A 20,583-nucleotide genomic window follows, 5' to 3' on the forward strand; every position below is an offset into this window, starting at 1 on the left:
AACAGCGCTGAAGGTGGGCTAGGTGAGGAGCTGGGTATAAGTGGGTATGTTTAATTAGGCGTGAGCACAGGTGGAGCGTAACATGTATTTATGCAACATTAAACCTCCCCGCGTTTGGCGCTGTGTTATTCTTATTTACGTGTAAGTAAAGCCAGGATCAGTGTTGCTGATACTTTTAACCTATAAAGGCAGCTTATGTAGGGGAGATCTGTGTGTCATGATTCATCATTAATTTGTAAACCCTGAACACGTTTTAATGACCACAAAATCACCAGTGGTGATATATACCTATAAAAATAATTAGTTAACACAAAAAAACCACGTTTCAGTTTTTGGTGTATTTTGAAACGTGTTTTTTTCTTCTTTTTTCGGGGGGAGACCTGGAGTGTAAAAGTGCCTGTCTCTAAACTCTGGCTCAGCTTCTGTTTTTAGCGTGTTATTTAAATAAAATAGACATGACAGTCAACAAAAAACGGTAGAGACATTTTTCATAGTTCATGTTTAAAACCAAAGTTGGTATCGATACTGTCAACATTTGGATCAATCTGCACACCTGTAACACTATCTTTAATTCAAACCTTTTGTTATTTAGCTGCCTATGATTTATTTGTTTTTGTTTTTTGTATTTACACTATGAATACTTTAAACCAGGGGTAGGCAACCTTTCTGATGACGAGTGCCATTTAAAATTTCCTCAGAAGTCAGTGTGCCATATGATTGCTTTAGCAATAAATTTAATAAGGCTCTATATGAACAGTTACGCAATATATAGAACCACTTTATAGAATTATATTTGTTTGCAGATGTTGGCAGCTATCAGCGAATAGTTATCAGCTGTTTTGAAACAAAAAAATACACTTTTTATCCATAACAAGAACTCCATGACAGCAAATGAACTGTACAACAGAAAATACAAATGCTATTTATGGTCTCCTCACAACAATGATAAGAGAAATAAACTGGGCCAATATGGCATGTTTGTTAATATTCAACCCAACCCTTCAACTCATTCATGTCACCTAAAAGGTAAACCTGTTTCTCCATCACCTGTTCAGCTCTGATGATCCAGTAAGGACATCTCCTGGTTTCATCTTCATGTTTCCCTCTCACCAGATAACCAAACCGACATCATGACCAGCAGGTTTTACAGCTGTGGCTCCAGCAAACAGCAGCTAAATTCTAACAACACCTGATCAAACTTAAACGTGCTGCTGTTGTTTAGCGCGACATCCGGCGGTTTCCTCTTTTTGGCGCAAAGTAGGCGATAAACAAACAAGAGAGAAAAGCCAATCAGCTGATCATTGATCAGTTTCATGATTGAAGTAGCAACAGCAGAGAGAGGGGAGAGAATGAGAGAAGAAGAGGCAGCTGTGCGGAGTAACAGAATAAATCCACCTTTGTGTCTTTTTCTATTCTAGCTGAAGTACGGGACAAACTGTGTCCCTTCTCAGCTCAACACCAAACACGTAATTTAGGTAATTTACTGACGGTTGGCAACTCTACTAACCTTATGAATAAAATAAAGTTCACTATCAGTAACATCAAAGCACAAACCCAGCTGTATAGAAACTCTGTCATGCTAGCTCAGGCAGTACGAGGTATTGTAACTGACTGTAAAAAGTCAGCATAACGAAAATAAACTCCACCTAAACTTGGTTTATATCTGACCCAGATAGACTGCAGGTCATAACTTCTTACCTGAAGTTCAGTTCACCTGACACTCGGACCGGGGCCGCCTCGGGTCTCTCCTCTTGCCTCCCCTTTCTCTCATCCACCTGCTGGCCTCCACCACTTATTAATGTTACTGAATCTGTGGAAGCTCCGCCATAGCCACCACCAAACAACTGAGTTAGTTTTTTACACACCGACCAGCATCTGGCCAATCCACCACTTTCATTGTTTATAAGGTTACAAAAAATAAATAAATAAAAATCATCAGGCCACAGACCAAATGCCCGGTATGCCCGATGGCCAGTCCACCCTTCGGGTGTCAACTGTGGCACGCGTGCCTCGGGTTGCCGACCCCTGCTTTAGACACTTCACACAACACATCTTCTCTAAAGAAAAACTTGAAAAATTAACATGTTGCTAGTTTACCCTAAAAAAAAAAAATCGGCGTTATTTTAGCAAGTCGAAATTTTGAGAAACCTAACTTAAACTTTTCAGAAATAAGCTAATCATTTCAATTTCAATCAATTTGTTTTTTGTTTTTTTTTGCTTCATTAATTATTTGTTATTTCAGCTACTAAACAAGCGGTTCCCATTTCAGGTATTTCAGAAGTGGTGGTGGGGGTGTAAGTTTCTTTAAAGGCGGACTCCCCCATATGTACCTCACAGTGGTTTGATCCACTGCCTGCCATTCCCTAACTCCTTAAGTTTGCAAACTGTAAACAAAGGTTGTGTGACACGCTGTTATTATAACGCTCAGTAAAATTAAACGTAGCTACCGTTGGAACCACACAACTTTTTACTAGCTTCGTTACGTCACCGATAGGTCCTGCACTTTAATGTAGATACTTCATTAGTATGGGACTATGTATTTGTGGAAAGAGGCAGGCACATTAAAATTTGTAAATTTGTTATAAGTTATTGAATTTAGATTCTTTTTTGGGGGGGTGGGGTGGGGGGGGGGGGGGGGGGGTGATATTTTGATAAATCTGATATCAAACAATTACAACATTATTTAACTTCCATCCAACCCGACCCTGTCCCAGTAGTCATAGGTAAGATGTGCATGTCATAGCCACCCCTATGGTGGATGTGACATGCGTGTTTAGACTGCGGGAGCTCACACAGACTCGAGGAGAATGTGCAAACTTCACACAGTCAGGCCTCAGCTGAAACCCAGAATCTTCTGCACTATTCCATTTAATTCAATCTAAAGGAATTTCCCAATTATTTTAACAGTTTCACATTTCAAATGCTCTCAAAATACCAAGATTTTGTTTAGCTAAAAAAAAAAATTTATGTAAAATGCATTTTAAAATGATTAATTGGTTCCTACTTTGTGAAAGTCAAAAACGTGAATGAGATTCCTTCCCCCCCCCAGCAATGGAAAACATTTCCAAGACTTCATTTGTTGGCATGGGACACTGAAAGGCCTCATTTGTGCCTGCAGATAAAACATGTCACTGATTTTGTGATGAACATCCTCAAAGCGTTTCCCCGAGGATTAACCGGATCCTGCCAAATGTATAATTGTGGGTGTGGTGGGCTCATCATTGTGAAAACCTACAGAGGGATCTGAAAGCACATGGAGTTAAGTAAACGCAGACAAGCCCCAGTGAAATGGCTCCACGCTCTAGAACTGCTGGGTAAACTACATCAATCTGAATCCATATGTCAGAATGCAGCAGGCTGCAGACTGATGTATCACAGCAGCCTGTGTGAAAAGGAAAGGTGGGGGGGAAAAAAAAGAAAAAGAAAAGCATAAATAACCCGTAAGGATATATTTTCACCGGCAGGTCAAAAGTGGCCTGCTTTTCTTTAGTTGGCCCCTGGTGGTGACTTTCTATACAAGCTACTACCATTACCCCCAATTACAGCACCAACACTGAACTCTGGAGACACTTTTTTTAAAAATGTTTTATTTCCCCCCCCCAAAAAGGTTACACAACATTCAGAGTCCTTTTAACTCAACATTTGTTAATGTTTCATTATTACAAAGGTAGATGCCCACTGTGACACGGTGCTACCACAGTAGCACACCATTATGCAGGTCTTTAGGAAAACAACGCCAAAGGGCAGCATTTTTGTCATACTAAAAATCAAATAGAGATTAAAAATATATAGCCATCTATTTTAAGGAACAGATTGTTGTACAAGATTCACGCTCTCACACTGCTATAGCGAGCCACAGGAGAAGTACAAATCCACAAAGTGAGGACCACACTAGCAGACAGAACGTCCCCTTTGGAATAATCATACTTTCGCACAGCCCATCGAAGGAAACCGTACGCAGCCTATGCAAAAAAATGCTGGTGTTTAAATTTACAAAAGACAATATCTCTCAAGTTAATTGCATTTTGGTTTAAAACGTACATGTCACACACTTCTAACAAGTTTTTGATCTCAATTTCAGAAATGTGCACGTGTGCAATATGGATAAGTATGTTTGAGAACAGCACGTCTTCACTAAGGTACTGGAGTTTTCCTTTTATTTGTGCTGCGTTTAAACGTGTAAAATTGTACAGGATCCATCTCAGAGGGTGGAAGGTGCTCGTTTGCTCCATTCTCTGAACACTGGTAGCGAGCACACCTGCTTTTAACAAGAAGACCAGACAGCATGGATTTGAGGAGAACCAATTCAAGAAATCAAGGCACATCTATTCACATAAGGCTGATCCTTCATTTTATCAACACTTTTACCCATTCAACCGCGAGCCCTAAATGTAGACAAAACAACAACAATAAAACCCCCAGAAGTCCTAAAAACAGAGGGATTGTGTAAAGGTCATCTGAACTGCCATCTCTTTGCACGGAGTGTTTCAAACATTTGGGAAAACTTTGGTTTTTGCACAAATGTGGGGATGGACAGCCATCTAGCTCATCCAGAGGAAGAAGTCAGTTACAGTAGCTTAGCATAAAATTCACAATCAGAAACATGGCTGCCTGGTTTTACCTCTGCACAAGCACACCTTGATTTCATACACTTTGGCTTTCTGTATTCATGAACTTTAGAGGTATTAGGAGGCAGGTTCCTTTCTAACCGGTGGAAAGAGTAAAGCTACCCTCGTGTCTAGTTTTTATCCTAAGCTAACCGGCTGCTGGCTTTAAACTGAGAGGACAGAGCAGATCTTACATGAGCCTCGGCAAGAAAGCAAATTCCCAAAATATCAAACTACCACTTTAATCAGAGTTTGTGAGTAAAATTGATCAATTCATTAAAGGATTTGCATTTAAAAAAAAAAAAAAAAAAAGCTTCCTGCTTATCTTTTGCAAAGCATTCATCGGCTGATAAGAGCAGTATAAAGAATGTGAGTAAAACGGCAGTTGTTTTGATCCCATAGCTGCCCCACTTTACAAAGCCAACATGTCCACTGTGCTGGGATACAACAATCATACGCTGGAATACAAAAGGCCATGTAGAGTTTCCAAACGCGTTTACTGCAGCAACATCTGTTTGACACATCTGTCAAACAGTGCAAAAGTGCGTGTTTCAATGATGTGAAATAACCAAAAAGAAGGAAAACGATTTAACAAAGACAAATGGAATGTGGGAGGTTTTTTTTTTTTCGTTTTTGCATTATTTTCATTTACAGTTCTCAAAGTTCGAAAAGCAGCGAGAATAGCATTAAAGAGGGAAGAAAGCTCCTGTAGTTTCTCTGTAAATTTGACATGTCCTGTCAAATGGAGCCGAAAAGGAATGATTAGTGCTCTTCCAGCCAAGATGGACTGTCCTCGCCTGGCATTTTCAACTTGATGTGGAACTGCTTGAGTGTCTGTTCCAGCTGCTGTTGATTTCCAGCATAGTATGCAGCGATGGCATTGTGGAACAGGATGAGCTGATTATGCAGAACTTTCACCTGAGACAACAGGAGCAAAAAAGCGACACAATTAGCTGAAAGTTAACACGTGGGCAGTGATATGTAGAGCGAGCTAGCACCTAACCAACCTTGTTCTCCTCCAGGAACTTCAGCTTAACGGAGACGTCGTTTCGCATCCTCTCGTATTTTTCGCGGTAGGTCTGGAACTGCTGCTGAGACACCTCGATCTTCGGCACGGTGTTGGCGTCACGCGGCCCCAGATTCAGCTCCTCCAGATCTGTACGGTATGCATCATACTCAACCCTAGGAGTGTTTAAATATATAAACCACATCAGAAAAACGCAAACTGCGTCAACTGAATCAACAATAATTTTTTTTTTTTTTTTTTTTTTTTTGTACAAAAAGTTTTACATTAGTGCATCGTAAATTTATTATTAAATATTGCCCTTATGTAAAAGCTGTCCTTGAGTCTGTTTTTCCGCAACCTCAACAACCTGAATCTCCGGCAGCAGCTTAAACACAACTCAATTTGTCCACAATTAAAACTGTCCAATTTAATTAAAATGGTAATTCATCAAATTAAACACAACAACTTATATGTCTGAACTTTAGAGAAAGACGTTTCCGTGGGCATCCAGCCAAAGCCTTGTGTCTCACAATTAAATAAAAGTCTGTTTGGTGCAGAAGTAGAACTAAGCCTGTGTGCACATTACCTTGCAGCTTCATACTGTTTGATATTGATCATGGTGTCTTCGATTGTTTTGTCCACGAGCGTGTTCACACTGGAGATGAAGAAGTTGATGGCAGCCAGCAGCGTCTCTCCGTTTTTGGACAACAGCTTTTGGGTTTCAGCGTTGTATCCAAACTCCTCCTGAAAAGAACAGGCACAATTATTTGTGTTTATTGCACCAAATTAAAATTTAAACACACAGGTTTAAGCTGTGACCTTCCACAAATTTAATTGACTAACACACAAACTTATTTTGAAAAATGCAGACTTAAGGCATCGTGAAAGTTCAATTAACTTAAAGTTCAGCATTACACAATGCAATAAAGAGCTCTGATTTCACTTTTTTCAAATGACCCCAAACTGCAGCCTCTAAAGATGAATTATCACCACCATAACTAAATACAACAAGCTTCACGCATTCACCAACTTAGGTTTCCACGCCGCCCACGCGGCGGTGCGGCAATAACCCTCAGCCTTTTAGGGCTGAGGGGTAAAAGCTAAATTCAGCTGTGGCAAACTGCTGGCAAACAACCAACTTCTTTGCTACCGATTTCAACCAGTGACTGAAAGCAACCTGAAAAAAGAAGCACTGGTTTCAGTCGAGGGAATACACATTGTTCCCTAGCAACCAGTGTATCACATCTAATAATGGTGGACAACTCTTAACCTCCCAGGACAGGGGTGTCAAACTCAAATACACAGTGGGCCAAAATTCAAAACTGGAACAAAGTCGCGGGATAATGTTAATATTTATTGAAATATATTTATTCCTCCAGATATAAGAATGAATCTTTTCTTATGGACTCAAACACGTTTTGCTGAAAACCTGAATATGGAACAAGCAAAGCTTAATACTAAACAATATATATATTAGCTGTATAATATCAGTAGGCCAGCTCTAATAGTAATTTGGTATGGCTTCGCGGGCCAAATGTAATTAGGCTGCCCAAATTTGGCCCGCGGGCCAGAGTTTGACACCTATGTCCTAGGACCTGGCATCCACATATTTGGACATCACATTTTGGGTTATTTAGACCAAAATACTCAATTTTGCTGTACAAGCACCTGATATCCACTTATGAGGACATTATACTGCTACTGTTCTATCGAAATTTTAAACAAATATCCTCACATGTGGCTCTCATTTTTCTTAGAAACAAAAATATAGGTTTAAAAAAAACAAAACAAAAAAAACTGGTAATTCTTTGTTTTTACTTTCATCTGGTCCCAATATGCCCAAATATCGAAGAGAAACTAAAAATGCATGCCGTGGAAGAGTTTGGGTCTTAGGAGGTTAACTAATGTGTGCATGCTGTCACATAAGATTCCTCTAAATACTAGAAAGTAAAACAACAAATATGACCTAAAAGAATAAAACCTCTCTTTGTTAACTTAGTCTCTAATGCAGCGGACATTTGATGTGTTTTTGTACTTCTGCACAAAAGGACATAAGAGGATAATGGCTGATCAAGGTCTATAGAAAATAAATAAATGAATGAATGAATAAATAAATATTTCAAGAAAGCAACAGTACTGCTGCAGAAAACCTTTACTGCCCACTGCTACTGTTTACTTCTAACTGGATCTCTAATCATCAGAGCTTCAAACTTCATACAAAAAAATGGCATGAAAATTAAAGGCTACTCAGTTCATATCAGGTCTGACGCTGTCCCATAGCGTTCTGAAAGAGACCAGATCAAAGTGAAATGGGATCCAATCTTGCCGATCAAGTTTTCTGATCAGTGTTTTATAAGCTGCAGATTCAACAATACAAAACAGACGCAGCAGGATAGGAGGAGCAAGCAGAAAAACATATTAATGGCTTTCCTGCCTCACTGAAGACATGCAAATTACAGCGCCAATGCAACATAGACAGGTTGTGCTGCTGTAACGTCACAGAAGGACTTATTGTGATGTCAGTAAAATATGGCTCTAGATGATCTATATCTCACTCATAGCAGATATTCATTTAAAAAAAAACAAATTAATTAAAATCACACACGCAAAACCAATCTGCTTGTGTACTGAAAGCATCTTTAAAATTAAACTCATAACCTCTGGACAAGGTTATATGTTGAGCATGAGCTGCTATGGTGATCTAGACACTCTGAAGCAGAACCACCTTCACGACACTGAAAATTTTGGCTTCATGTTTGACATACCTCAAAAACCCAAAGAAAGCTCAGAGCCCTCAGACGGATCACAAGCCAATAGCTTCTGTAGGATTTTTTTTTTTTTTTTAAACTGTATTAAATCCAGTCTGGCGGTTTTCAGATTTTATGGGGACTCACGTGGAGTTCCGGTGTCTTGAGGCTGAGGTCGGCGAAGGCATCTCCCAGCTGCCTCTGTGTCTGCATGATCTGGGAGAGCTGACTGGCCAGCATCTGAGCCAGCTTGATCACATGCTGGTACTTTCTCTTGTTGTCACGGAGGACTTCGATTTGGGCCTCTAGCTCCAGGTCCACGGTCCGCGAGCCGCGACCCAGCTTTTCTGACAGGATCTGCCGGGTACACTGTGGAGGACAGGAGGATTGTTGAAACAAAACAAGCAAATAATAGAGAAACAGAAATTTAAACATAAGAACAGGGACAGCTGGGAGTTTCTACTTAAGAGTGGAGTCACAATAACGTCTAAAGTGACAGAATGTCGATCACTCTCCTAACATCCCAGTTTACAAATGGAAGAAGAAGAAGCAGGAGGTTAGAAAAAGGACATAATAATAAATCAATTAAAGAGAGGTTTACTTTATATGTGTTGATGCTCCACTTCCTCACTAAGTCCAGTTTTTCCATCGCTGGATTCTTTAAGTCTTCTGAAAGCACCACCGCTCCGCTCTTTGGCTGTGCTGTCATCGAGCCTGGAGAGTTGAAAGTTATTCACTTAGCAAAGTGATATCTATGAACAGCCCATCTGAAATTAACTCTACAGCATTAAAATATTGTAAATGACAGGAGCTTCATTTTGTTTTGGGTCTAGAGAAATGCTGAAAGATACGGAGCTCCAGAGCTGATGAAACTGTAGAAGGTGGTCATCATCTGAAGGTAAATAAAAAGGTCAGCTACAGTAGCTTTAAGTGATAGTTTTAAAATCAAATGTCAAAGCAGTGAAGAACGTTTTGATTTATTCCATTTTCTCTCATCTGACCGCCTTTCAAAAACATGATGGCAGCTTTGAGGCTCCATAAAGACATGCCGGGTGCCACATTACGCGAGGACAAAGGCTGCATACAGGAAAACCCACTGAGATTAAATTTGCAGGCAGTTTTTTTCTCCAAGCCAAGCAAATGTAAAGGTATCAAGAAGTTAAATCTAGACATTCTGACATGTAGACCTCAGTAAAAGGACTCTAAAGGGTATTTAAATGCTCACCGATTGCCAGTGCAAAGCATAACACTACTTATGTTAGCCCGGTCTTATGCAAAGGCAAAGTTTGAAGAGCCAACAAACAGGAAGGGAGAGGAAAGGTTTGATTTGCAACGAAGCACAGCCTGTAGGAATAAAGAGCAGGTAAGGACCTGGTGAGAACCAAAGGCGGTAAAGTAGATTGTGGTTAATTTTGCGTAGAAAATGGTGTTGCTTCATCTGATTCATACACCATCGCTTCGAGGTACCTTTCTCAGCCTGACTATCGCTGGAAGAGCGCGCCAGGCGGCTGGCAACAGCCGAGCTGGGAGCTACAGGTGACACGGGAGATGCGGGCAGGCTTGCTGACCCTGGGAGATAGAGTTATCATTAGTGCGTTACCTTTTTTCCAGCACAAGTATAAGGGGGACTCTCTCACTGGTGTTTATTTCCTGTGCCCCCCCTCCCCTCCCACTGGTGTTTATTTCCTGTGCCCCCCCAAGCTCACGTGCTTGTGAACAAAAGCCTACCTCAGCCAGTGTAAATAACATGGAAAATAGCCATGGCAACATGGCGGTGAATGGGCTCTAGCAGCTCTACACACTATGGGGAGATTTTTATTTGCATTTGTAACAAGGACATGATGATAAAACGCAGATGGGGCGATACGATGTGAAGATCACAGCAAACTCATTAAATTCAATTAGATGTCCAGCTTTAGAAATTCAAATTTCTACCTTTTATATTTCAGAGAGATTTAAAAAAAAACAAAAACAAAAGTGGGGCAGTGGGAACATGGACAGATGGGTGGTTTGTAAACTCAGAATGTTGCAAATAAAATCCAATAATGTAACAAGCTGACAAAGCCTGACAACACACTGACAGAGATGCTGCTTCATAAAACCTCTGAATAGTGAGGAAACGGTCCACAAAGCAACAGGCGTAAAACTGGGGAGAGTACGGCTCACCTTTGTATGGTCCTGATTCAATGATGCCCTCCGTGGTTGAGGCAAAGTTGCTTGATGTGACACAAGTCTCTGAAAGGTTTATGGCCCCTGGGCCACTGGGATAAGAGTCCTACGGGAGGAAACAAAACAAAGATAAAATAGTTTAAGTAGACCTGACAGACACAAACATAAAAACATATCTGGACTTGATTTCTTAGGGACTGGAAGCTTCCTTCTGTAGTCTGAAACCTACAGTTATCCCCTGATAACAGTTTAGCTCTCTCTAAGCATCTTTTAGTTGCCTTCCTGACAAGCAAGCAGAACAGGAAGTCTTTGCGTGGAAGCTACAGATGATTGGTGGGTGTCCCCAAAGGCTTAATCAGAAGAAGGTCTTATGGGTGCGCACATTAACAACTGATTTAGTGAAGCTAAATTTATGAGTCACTTTTGAAATACAGCTATGGTCGAGAAGAGAGAAAACCTCCACTGTGGTTTATCAAGCTGTTTAAATCTTTTATACCATCTAAAGTTTTAATGTAATATATTTTTGCCCACTAACAGTGCAGACACACAGGGTGGCACGCAACAATTTGTGAAACATTCACCACTCCTAACAAATTAACCTCACACTCAAGAAAGCTCGAACAGCCGTGCCTAGGATCAATTCATCTCGTTCAGCACTGAATCGTTGTGTTTAAGTTCAGGAGAGTTATGACCATGTGGTCACCAGCAACCATGACCATAAAAAAAAAAAAAACAAACAAACATGGAGCGTTATGGTTTTCCTGTCACCATTACACATATTGAGGCCTTCCTAAAGCGAGAGCCAATCAAAAGGACCACTCCCTCCATGACTATCACCATCTACACCACAAGTCTCCAGCTCCAATCCTCAAGAGCTACTGTGCTGCAGCTTTTAGATGCATCCTTGTTCCAGCAGACCTGAATCAAGTGAATGGCTCATTACCAGGACTTTGCCAAACTTGATGGCATGCTGAAGAGGTAATTCAACCATTTGATTCAGCTGTCAAGGACAGTAGCTCTCGAAGACTGGAGCTGGAGACCCCTGATCTACACTATAGGTATATGAAGCCATATGGTGCGACCTGACATGCACCTCCCCAGATATCTGGCTATCCCGCTTAATACTTGTCACACACTAACAAAGGACTTGGCCACTTGTGTAGACGCTGCAGGCTCTACATTGATTTATCACAGCAGGATTCAAGTGGCATGGAACACATGTATCAAACGTTTTTATCATTTTACGAATAAGTAATATAAGAATATTTATTTCATTCCTCCATTCACATTCAAGTTAAATCAAGTCAGATGAAACCAGGTAAGAACCTTCCGGTAATTTATCAGTTCCTGCCTCAGCAAGTTATTTTATCAGGATTAAACATTTTAAAGTTCCACACATGCTTGTGGTTACACCATAGACAGTTAAAAAATAAAAAAAAAAATAAAAAAATCTGAACACAGCTGTCTGACTGGAAAAAGGCCAACGTTGAAGTGCTTAAAAACTTGCACTCTATCTGAAGACCACCAGATGGCGATAGCTGTGGTTTCAAAAAGACTTCCAGTCCTATAGAAGTCTATGGGAAAATGGCTCTCTTTCCCAAACTCTAAACACTTTGTTACTGAACTCACTCGTTAGTCACTCATTCTTGTGTCACACTGACTAAAAAAAAATAAAATTGTTAAACTTGGTCATATTATATGTGAAAAAGAAGATTAGCTGGGGTATTTTCTGCTCGCTCATGGGCTTGTCAATCATAAGTTATTAGCCAATGATGAAGTGGTTTCACTGCCAGACCCGCCCCATCTCGTCACATCTGATGTCTCGCGACCAAGACGGTAACTGAGAAAACACTCGTTTGAGGTTTCAAAACAGAACTTCAGAGAACCGCAGGTGACATGACGGTAGCTATGTCCATGTTTTATACTGTCTGTGAGCTGAACAGACTTGGCAGTGTGACTGTGAGCTATAAGGAGCAATCAGCTGGAACCACTGCCAACTCTCAGACTGATGAGAAAGAAATGTGTCTGGGGTCTGTATGTGATTGGTGGAAAGTGCTTTTCTTTACTGTACCATTACATCACTGCTTGACTGCCTTAAATTAATTTACCCTCAAACATCTGCCACTTAGAGCTGCTCCAAAGTGTACAGTTGATGCTCTTTTTTAGAAATCGTGGCAAACTAAATATCAGTTGTTAAAAATAGCAAATACATCCCTTTATACAAGTTTCCCTTGTTTTGTGACACATACTCTTCATAGATATTTGCACAGTTTTTAAGGTTTAATGAAACTAAGCTCATCTCTTACCCTGCTGAATACAGACTCGGGGCTCTGCTCTAGTTCTCCATTGCTGGTGACGGGGATCTCCGCCGCTGTGCTTCTGTGGGACTCCTCGGCCATTGTGCTCTCCTGCAATAAGGATGGTTAAATGAAGCAGGTTATTTCTCAAGGAAAAAAAGAGGAGACTGGATATCATAGACTGTAAATAAGAGAGGCATCGTCGAGGGCTTAAAATTAAGCTAGTGCTGAGGAGCTGCGTCCTTCAAATGGGCAGCAGGGGGCGACTCATCATCTGGTTGAAAATAAGTTTAATATACAGAAGTCAATAGGAAGAAAAAAAAAATCCCCCTATTTCTCACTGGATTTATAATTTTAAGTAAACATCTTCCAAGTGCGTTATAGTCTAAATGGCCAACAGCATGTTCATTTTGTGATTGTATGTACTCATAGCCAAGATCCAAGAACACAGCAGTTGTTGCAGGTTATATAGTTGTAAGAGTTTCAAGTGAAGTTTAGTGGGGTTTTTTCTGTAACTTAAGCACTTTTGTTCACATTCAGTGACATATAAATAACAATTTGACTATTAAACTGCTTTTTTAATATTTAACCTCAACAAATACTTAACATGGTCAGTTTGACTATTCTACATTAACATACCTAAACCATGCTGCATCACCACGACACTGATCAACCCATCCTCCTCTCACAGTTTTCTTCACTGATTATCAAGACAGGATGAAAAGATTTCATTTACGATTAGATTTAAGATCGTTGCTTTGATTGATTTCAGCACCGATCAGGATATGAAGTTTTTGTGCAACAACAACCGGCATCAGCTTTCCACACTCCCCTATTTCACAACATTACTTCTTAAAGCTACACAGAATAGAATGCATCATCAGTGGCCTTCCACATCTCCTAATATCTGCCACTGCAATGCCTTAAACAGACAATACCCAAATTTTGTGGCTATGTCCACGTGAGCATTAGCTCACCCTATCCAGCTGGAATAAGCATCGAACAAAACTCAATTCTCACAATAATCATGTGGCAGTCCTCATTTTATTCGCCATGAAAAATAGAAATCGTAGCCTTAATCATGATGCAGTGACACATTGGCTTGTTTAGCTCAACCTCGGAGCAAACCGCAGGGTGGAGACAGTTTATGGCCACATCACTTTGGTTTAAGCTATAATAATCTGCCTGCAGTTGGAGGATGAAGATACAGCTGTGCTAGTTTTAGTACTTTTTTATGGCCTAATCACTGTGGACCTGAAAACTGGGACACTGACCTAATCACTATGACATTCTGTATGGAAGCTTTTATGAGGCCTGTGAATGTTAGTGTGTGGGGGAAAAAAGCATTTAAAGTGAGGTGTTTTTATAATCAGTACAGGGGAATTTGCATCTTTGAGCAAGATATTTTATTTATGAATCTTGACCCCTTTCTAAATAATGCAAGTAGTATCCAGATCAGCTGGTAAGAGGAGCCGGTTCCTGTCTTAACAGGCTGAGTGGTTTCACTGTGAGAACACAACGGTAAGTTTATATTGACCCCTACAGCATTTTCCCTCTCATCAACCCACACACACAATACTTCACAATAAGAAAGGGAATGTTTGGTACATTTATCAAAAAATATAACACTGAAATATCCCATGACAGGGTATCTGGGAGCCACTATAGCCTCAACATAGAGCTGGGCGATATGAGATTTTTTCATATCACAATATGTTTTTTTCATTTCAGGCGATAACGATATCTATCACGATATAAGCCAAATAACTATATTTGTAAGATTTAAATGTGCCGTTGCTCACAAGTAAAATGTGAAATAATCAGCAGCTTGTTTTTATTTAAATATTTATTTCCCATAATAAGTTCAACAGGGTAGATGTACTTAAGGAACATGAGACTTTTTCAGATAAATAAAGGCAAATATTGCAAACTACACAAAAGGCAGCCGCTAAAGCGTTTAAGTTTCAAAATAGAACAAACGAAACAGACTAAATTGTCAATTCCACTTAGAAGCAAAATATTAATTCTAAAAATAAATCTTAGTTTGTTTTACAGAAGAACAGACAAAACTGACTAACTTTTGTCAATATCAAATAAACTGAGAACTAAAAGGAAATTCTCAATCTCTCCTTGTTGTATAGCTGAGCTTTTCAAACAGTTTTAACAGTTACTTTAGTCTGACAAAAGCCGAATGACGAATTAGCGCTTCCAGTCAGAGACTGAGGCTACGTCCACACGTACACGGGTATTTTTGAAAACGGAGATTTTCCGTTTTCGTTTTAAAAAATAATCCCGTCCACACATAAAGGCAGAAATGAAGGAAAACGCTGCTATGAACATGCCAAAGCAGCAGGTGGCGCTAGATTCCTAACCGTGCAGAAATATTGGCCAATCAGAAGTCTAGAAGCCTCGGTGGGAAAAAGTAAACAAAGCTGGGGCATAGAAGCAGAACCGAGTCGTATGTGTGGAGGGACAGTAACTGTGTGTATATGTAAGCATTTAAACACTGCAGAGAGTAGAATTAACAGTAACAGTATTGTAGAAATTCATTTCACTGAAACAATAACGTGGCGCACAGTGTGACGCATGCACCAGTTTATTGTATTTCCAGACTTGCTTTCGGCACATTTACAGTGCACGCTACTCTGTTTTTTGTCAGACTTGAAATAGCCGAAATACCTTCACACTACGGAACTTCTATGGCTCTTCCGTTCGACAATCTCTCCGGCATTGGAACCAGCATCTGTTTTCTCTTCGGTCACGCTCTGTTGATTTTTCTAGTCGGCGCACTCATTTCCTCCATTACGCGCTGGCTGCTTCCCAAACAAACACACGTGCGGCTTGGCACTTGTGCGGTACGTAACAAGTCACGCGACGTGACGCTGCGGCTGTGATTGGTTCGGCTCTGCGCTACTTAATTTGGATTGGCTGACCTTTTTTTTTTTTTAAGAGGACAAGAGCGGCGAGGTCTATCGCGATAGCTTAATTTCTCTATCGAGTAAAAGTTATATCGCGATACATATCGTTATCGTTCTATCGCCCAGCTCTACCTCAACACTATTTGAAAGTCATCCTACAAACTTGGCACGTGTTTTTGGACACACAGCCATTTTCAGGTCTCTTCAGAGATTCTGGTCTGGACTCTAGCTGGGTCGCAACAGCCAAAGCCACTCCTGTGTTTTCTCACCAGGGCATTGTGTTCATGAAATATAAACTTTGAACACAGCCTGAGATCCTGAGAAATAAATTCAATCCAGGCTTGCACTACATTATCTGCATACATCTGCAAGGGCCTGTTGCTTCAAAGTATTCCCACAGCATGATGCCGCCACCACCACGTTTCAGCATAGGGGTCGTAATAATGAGGTGGTGGTCAGTGTCAGGTTTTTCTCCACACACGTCTTTAGGAATTGTGGGTAGATATTTCCCTCTTTGGTTCCTCAGGACAGAGGATTTTGCTTCTCCTTGTTAAGATCTGCTTACCGGTATGCGTCTCCCAGCAGGCTCGATCGGTGACTGCTGCACCATTTTCCCCCCTCTATTCGAACGTCGTTCACAATGGACCAAAACAGACTAGACTGGATTCTTGGATACCTGTTCGACTGAGGCCCTCTGTCTATAATTACTTCTTTTGACCCGTTTTTACAAAGACTCTTGGTGTTTCCAAACTTCTTCTGTTTGAGAATGATAGAACCCAACATCCTCTGCACACCTTCTGCCCTCAGGTCTGTGCTTTGACACAATCATAACCAAAGGACTAGTGCCAACTGTCTGAACTTCATGGCTCAGGTTTCACTCTAACATATACCATCACCTGTGAGAACTTCCAGCTCTAATTATGACTTGTGAATTCGACTGCAGCTTGTAATGCAACTAAATAAGATATACTGGAAGCTGCAGTGAGCCATTTTTACTTACAACAGCTATGGTGTGTAAACCACTTTATACCATTTTCAAATACTTTGCAAAGCCATAGATTTGGCATTTTGCTTTGATCACATTTTGTCTCAAGGGGAACACTTGATGTAAAATAGTTTAGTGTGTTTGAGTGAATGGAAATCAAAATAGTTGATCAAAAACAGAATCGTCTGCTTCACTTATTGATCCACAGTATAACACATTAAAAACAGGATGGGATGGGCGATAAAGACACTGCTTTGCTGGCTGCACCATGTGATTGGCACATTAATACTTAAAGGCCATAGGAAACCTGCAGGCAGGCAGGCAGCACAGATAAGCACTGCTCTGCTTATCCAACTACCAGCTGCAGGTAAGACTGGCTCCACTCAGGTTCAAACCATTTGCCTGAAAAAGGTACATCTCCCATAACAAACAGAGAACAAGAACATGTGTAAATAAATTTGCTGACTAGTTCTGTTATTGGTGCTTTTAGCAGCAAATTCTAGCTGTCCATGCATCCATATTAATGACTCTTTTTATCCAAAAAATCCCAACAAAAACCCCCAAAACAAAACATAAAGAGACGATTCACAGAACAACAAATTATCAGGGGCCTTGAGGCAAAAATGATCACACCCACAGTCTGCAGAAAAACTGGCTAACAGTGTTATTCCACTGGCTGCAAATGAGTCAGGCGTGCAAATGGACAAGGTATGGCATGTCATAGGTTGCCATTCCCTACGGTTCAGTAACCTGGATTCAGATCAAGATGATGTAAGAGGGAGGGATGGATAATAACAATAAGCTTACTGTCCAATTAGCTGTGTCAGCTAATGGCGTCTTGCAAACTACAGACGAACGTGACACATTAGCGTTGCGCAATGTTGTGCTCAAACTGCAAACAAAAACACCCCACCACCAAAAAAATAAATAAGCAAAACCTGAAATGTGTCTACGTCAAAAGTATGCAGGGTGACTAAAGGAAAATGGGAAGAACAATTAAAATTTCTGATATGAAATTCTTGGGATGCCACATTCAATGCTGGCGCTGAGCCTGAAACTGAACACAAAACAACAACCTAAGGAGTCACATTCCAGAAACAATAAATGTGGGATTGCCTGTGAACGTTCAGTCAGGACTCCAAATCTCTCTAGCCAACCATGTGACCGGCATGTGCAGAACTCAAGAGATGTAAGAATGCCCAACTTAGCAAAAAAAGTGGAGGAAACTGTGTCATTCGCACATTAACCTTCAGTTAACAGTTAATCTAAATAAGGCAAAATATGCATAGATTCATACTTACCAGCCAGCAGGGGATAACCATGACAAATCAGCACTTTGTAACACATGTATATTTGCAATAATACAAAGTAATAAACAGAAATTCATTTCTTTTCTTAGCAATCACTTTGCTGTAAGCCAAAAGAGCAGAGTGCACGAGGCTTTGATGATCCTCAAACACATTACAAAGCAACACTTGGTAACTAGTGAGAAAACCAAGCGCACCACCAACAGAGAGAAAACCAGCTAATTTGTAACTCCTGCAAAGCAAGTGGAAGATGAAACAAAGCAAACGTAAAAAGAGGGAAACAAACACAATCACTCTACACAATAACGCAGTCTCTTGTTTTGGATTACTTCTAATAAAGCTCCGCAACAATATTTAACCTGATTATATAGGAAGAATACCGCCACCGCAACAGCAAATCAAGGACAAAATGGCAACATGAGCGAGAGCAGAGAGGAAGTGCCAGGACAGGTCGATTGTTCAGAGTGAAGGTAAATGTCACCTTTGTTTCAGTGTGAGTATCTCCGCTTTCCTGTGGTGTTTCAGCCGTTTCAATGCTGCGTTTCGTCTCGTGTCCCCTATCGGCTACACGACCAGACGCCAAAGTCTCGCTCTGAATGCCCTCATCATGCGGCTTCTGTCCCTTCCTGTTACTGCTTTCTGCATTCTCTTCATCACTGTTAATGTCAATGTCGTACATCACATCGTCCTCCCTGACACTGCTGCTGTCTACGCTCTCCTGCTTTAACTCCTTGCTCAAACTCTCCTCTGCTTTGCCATCCTCCTCACAATCCATCTGAGGCTCCTCGGATGAGGTCTTCCCCGACTCTGCCTCAAGACTAACTTCAGACATACCTGGAAACAGACAGACAGGCAAGTATGAAAAAGTCCCACGAAGCTGGCTGACTGCTTATAGTGCCCCTACTAACAAAGGGAAATTAGTTAACTGCTGCTTGTAAGGTATTTTAGGACTTCTCATGGTCTTCTTTGTGTATCTGTATCTCACTGAGTGATTACTTTTTATTAAATACGACACCAGGGAATCACAATAACGGTTTCCTAACTTTATACAAAGTCATGTTTTTGTACAAAGTAAGAATCGTTTAAATTCACATTGTTTAAACGAGTAGTGGGATTTGAGGCTGCACAATACATACTCTGGGCCACGCCTACAGCACATCCATGTACTATACTTCCTTATCTGCCCCAGTCCAGACCTCTGAATAGTCTGCCTATCAGGCACATGTAAAGACCAATTGTAATTGTGGTGTATGTCCTACAGTTCCAGCACATTAATGTGTCTATCGAATGGCCATGTTTGAACTTTGAGTCGAATGCATGTGAGAGGCACAAACTGGGGTTCTGTTATTGATGAAAGCACTTGCACAACAGGAAAGTGAAGTGGCTCACATATAGACACCATTTTTAAACTACACTCAGGAGCAGCTGTGTAATCCAATCCCTAACCAGAACTCACAACAGGATTTTACAGTTCTATTTATTATTTATTCTAAGGTAAATTTCGATTGAATTTTACCTTGCATTTTAAAGCGTACCTGTAAAACTACAGGTACGTCTACAGGCTGTTAGCTGTCACCTGTGATACTGGAGCAACTACCTCCGACATTAGAGAACTGTTGGATAATTTCCAGATTTTCAGCTCTCTGCCGGAAACAAAGTGCACCTTTCACATAATGTTAACCGCGTCAGGTTTATAGCCTTTATGACATTGTGGAAATCGACGTGGATGCTGCTAGTACTACCCGGAACAGAGTCGAGTTTATCAAGGTTACCTGTTGAAGTGCAGTCACGTGACTTGCTGCAAGGCTGTTCACAAGTGATTAAAAAAAACAAACTTGCCAGACCAAATATATAATGCAGCTAATTCATTTCATTTATTGAGATTGCAACATAATAAAAGTGATAAGTATGCATCAACCAAACCGTTCCCTAGCTTTACCCGCTAGTCGGTTAGCTCTGAGCTGCCCACTAATTTGACTTAACGTGAATCTATCGCAGCTGTTGACGTGTAGTTAGCTAGCGTTAAGTAGCTAACAAGCCTACAGGCAGCTAAGGAAAAACTTCCAATGAAAGCACTTAAAGTTGACAGTGTCTTCAAGCTTCGCTGGAGGTGCACATCCGTGCAACAATTAAACAGGGAAGAAGAAAACTTTAGTTCACGTTACCTGTGTGCGGATGCGGCTAACTGTTTTAGCTGTGCCCCGTTAGCCGTTGTAGATGCTTATTGAAATCCTCAGCACCGGGCCGCACTGGATGTTTTAGCGCAAAGGGCTGTTAACGCAGACGGTGCATATAGATGTACTAGCAGTTTATCATCGGCTGTCTTTCGCTCTCGGCAAAGACGCCAGACTCGCTGTTTGACTGCCCGGAAAGACTGTTCCACTCTGCTGGGCCTCTGCTGTCAGCTGAAGCAAACTACACCATTTGCGGGATGCGCTCTCCCCCTGCTGTTAAAATGTGTTGTTTGCAGTTTGTGTCGGGTGCTTGTAATACGTTTATTATCTATTTTAGGTCCGAGTAGAGACATATAATCTAAGGCAAAAGGAT

The 20,583-nt window shown here is 40.8% G+C and overlaps 1 protein-coding gene across 3 annotated transcripts; it reads right to left on the reverse strand.

The window, feature by feature from the left end:
• Positions 1 to 3,567: 3,567 nt before the first annotated feature.
• On the reverse strand, positions 3,568 to 20,488 carry arfip1 (ADP-ribosylation factor interacting protein 1 (arfaptin 1)). Of its 3 annotated transcripts, XM_004568368.6 has the most exons (10): positions 20,202 to 20,488; positions 18,518 to 18,870; positions 12,836 to 12,937; positions 10,527 to 10,635; positions 9,828 to 9,929; positions 8,962 to 9,074; positions 8,508 to 8,729; positions 6,200 to 6,357; positions 5,615 to 5,789; positions 3,568 to 5,525 (listed from the first exon to the last, which is right to left on the reverse strand). In XM_004568368.6, the coding sequence occupies exons 2-10, from the start codon at positions 18,866 to 18,868 to the stop codon at positions 5,370 to 5,372; spliced, it is 1,488 nt and encodes a 495-aa protein (XP_004568425.1). In that variant the 5' UTR covers positions 18,869 to 18,870; positions 20,202 to 20,488; the 3' UTR covers positions 3,568 to 5,369. The 3 variants fall into 3 exon arrangements, with proteins under 3 accessions (XP_004568425.1, XP_004568427.1, XP_004568426.1); XM_004568370.6 differs by lacking the exon at positions 18,518 to 18,870 and having other exon boundaries at positions 20,202 to 20,485; XM_004568369.6 differs by lacking the exon at positions 9,828 to 9,929 and having other exon boundaries at positions 20,202 to 20,479.
• Between the last annotated feature and the right edge of the window lie 95 nt (positions 20,489 to 20,583).

Source organism: Maylandia zebra, linkage group LG6 (genome assembly GCF_041146795.1).
Source record: "Maylandia zebra isolate NMK-2024a linkage group LG6, Mzebra_GT3a, whole genome shotgun sequence".
Taxonomy (NCBI): Eukaryota; Metazoa; Chordata; class Actinopteri; order Cichliformes; family Cichlidae; genus Maylandia; species Maylandia zebra.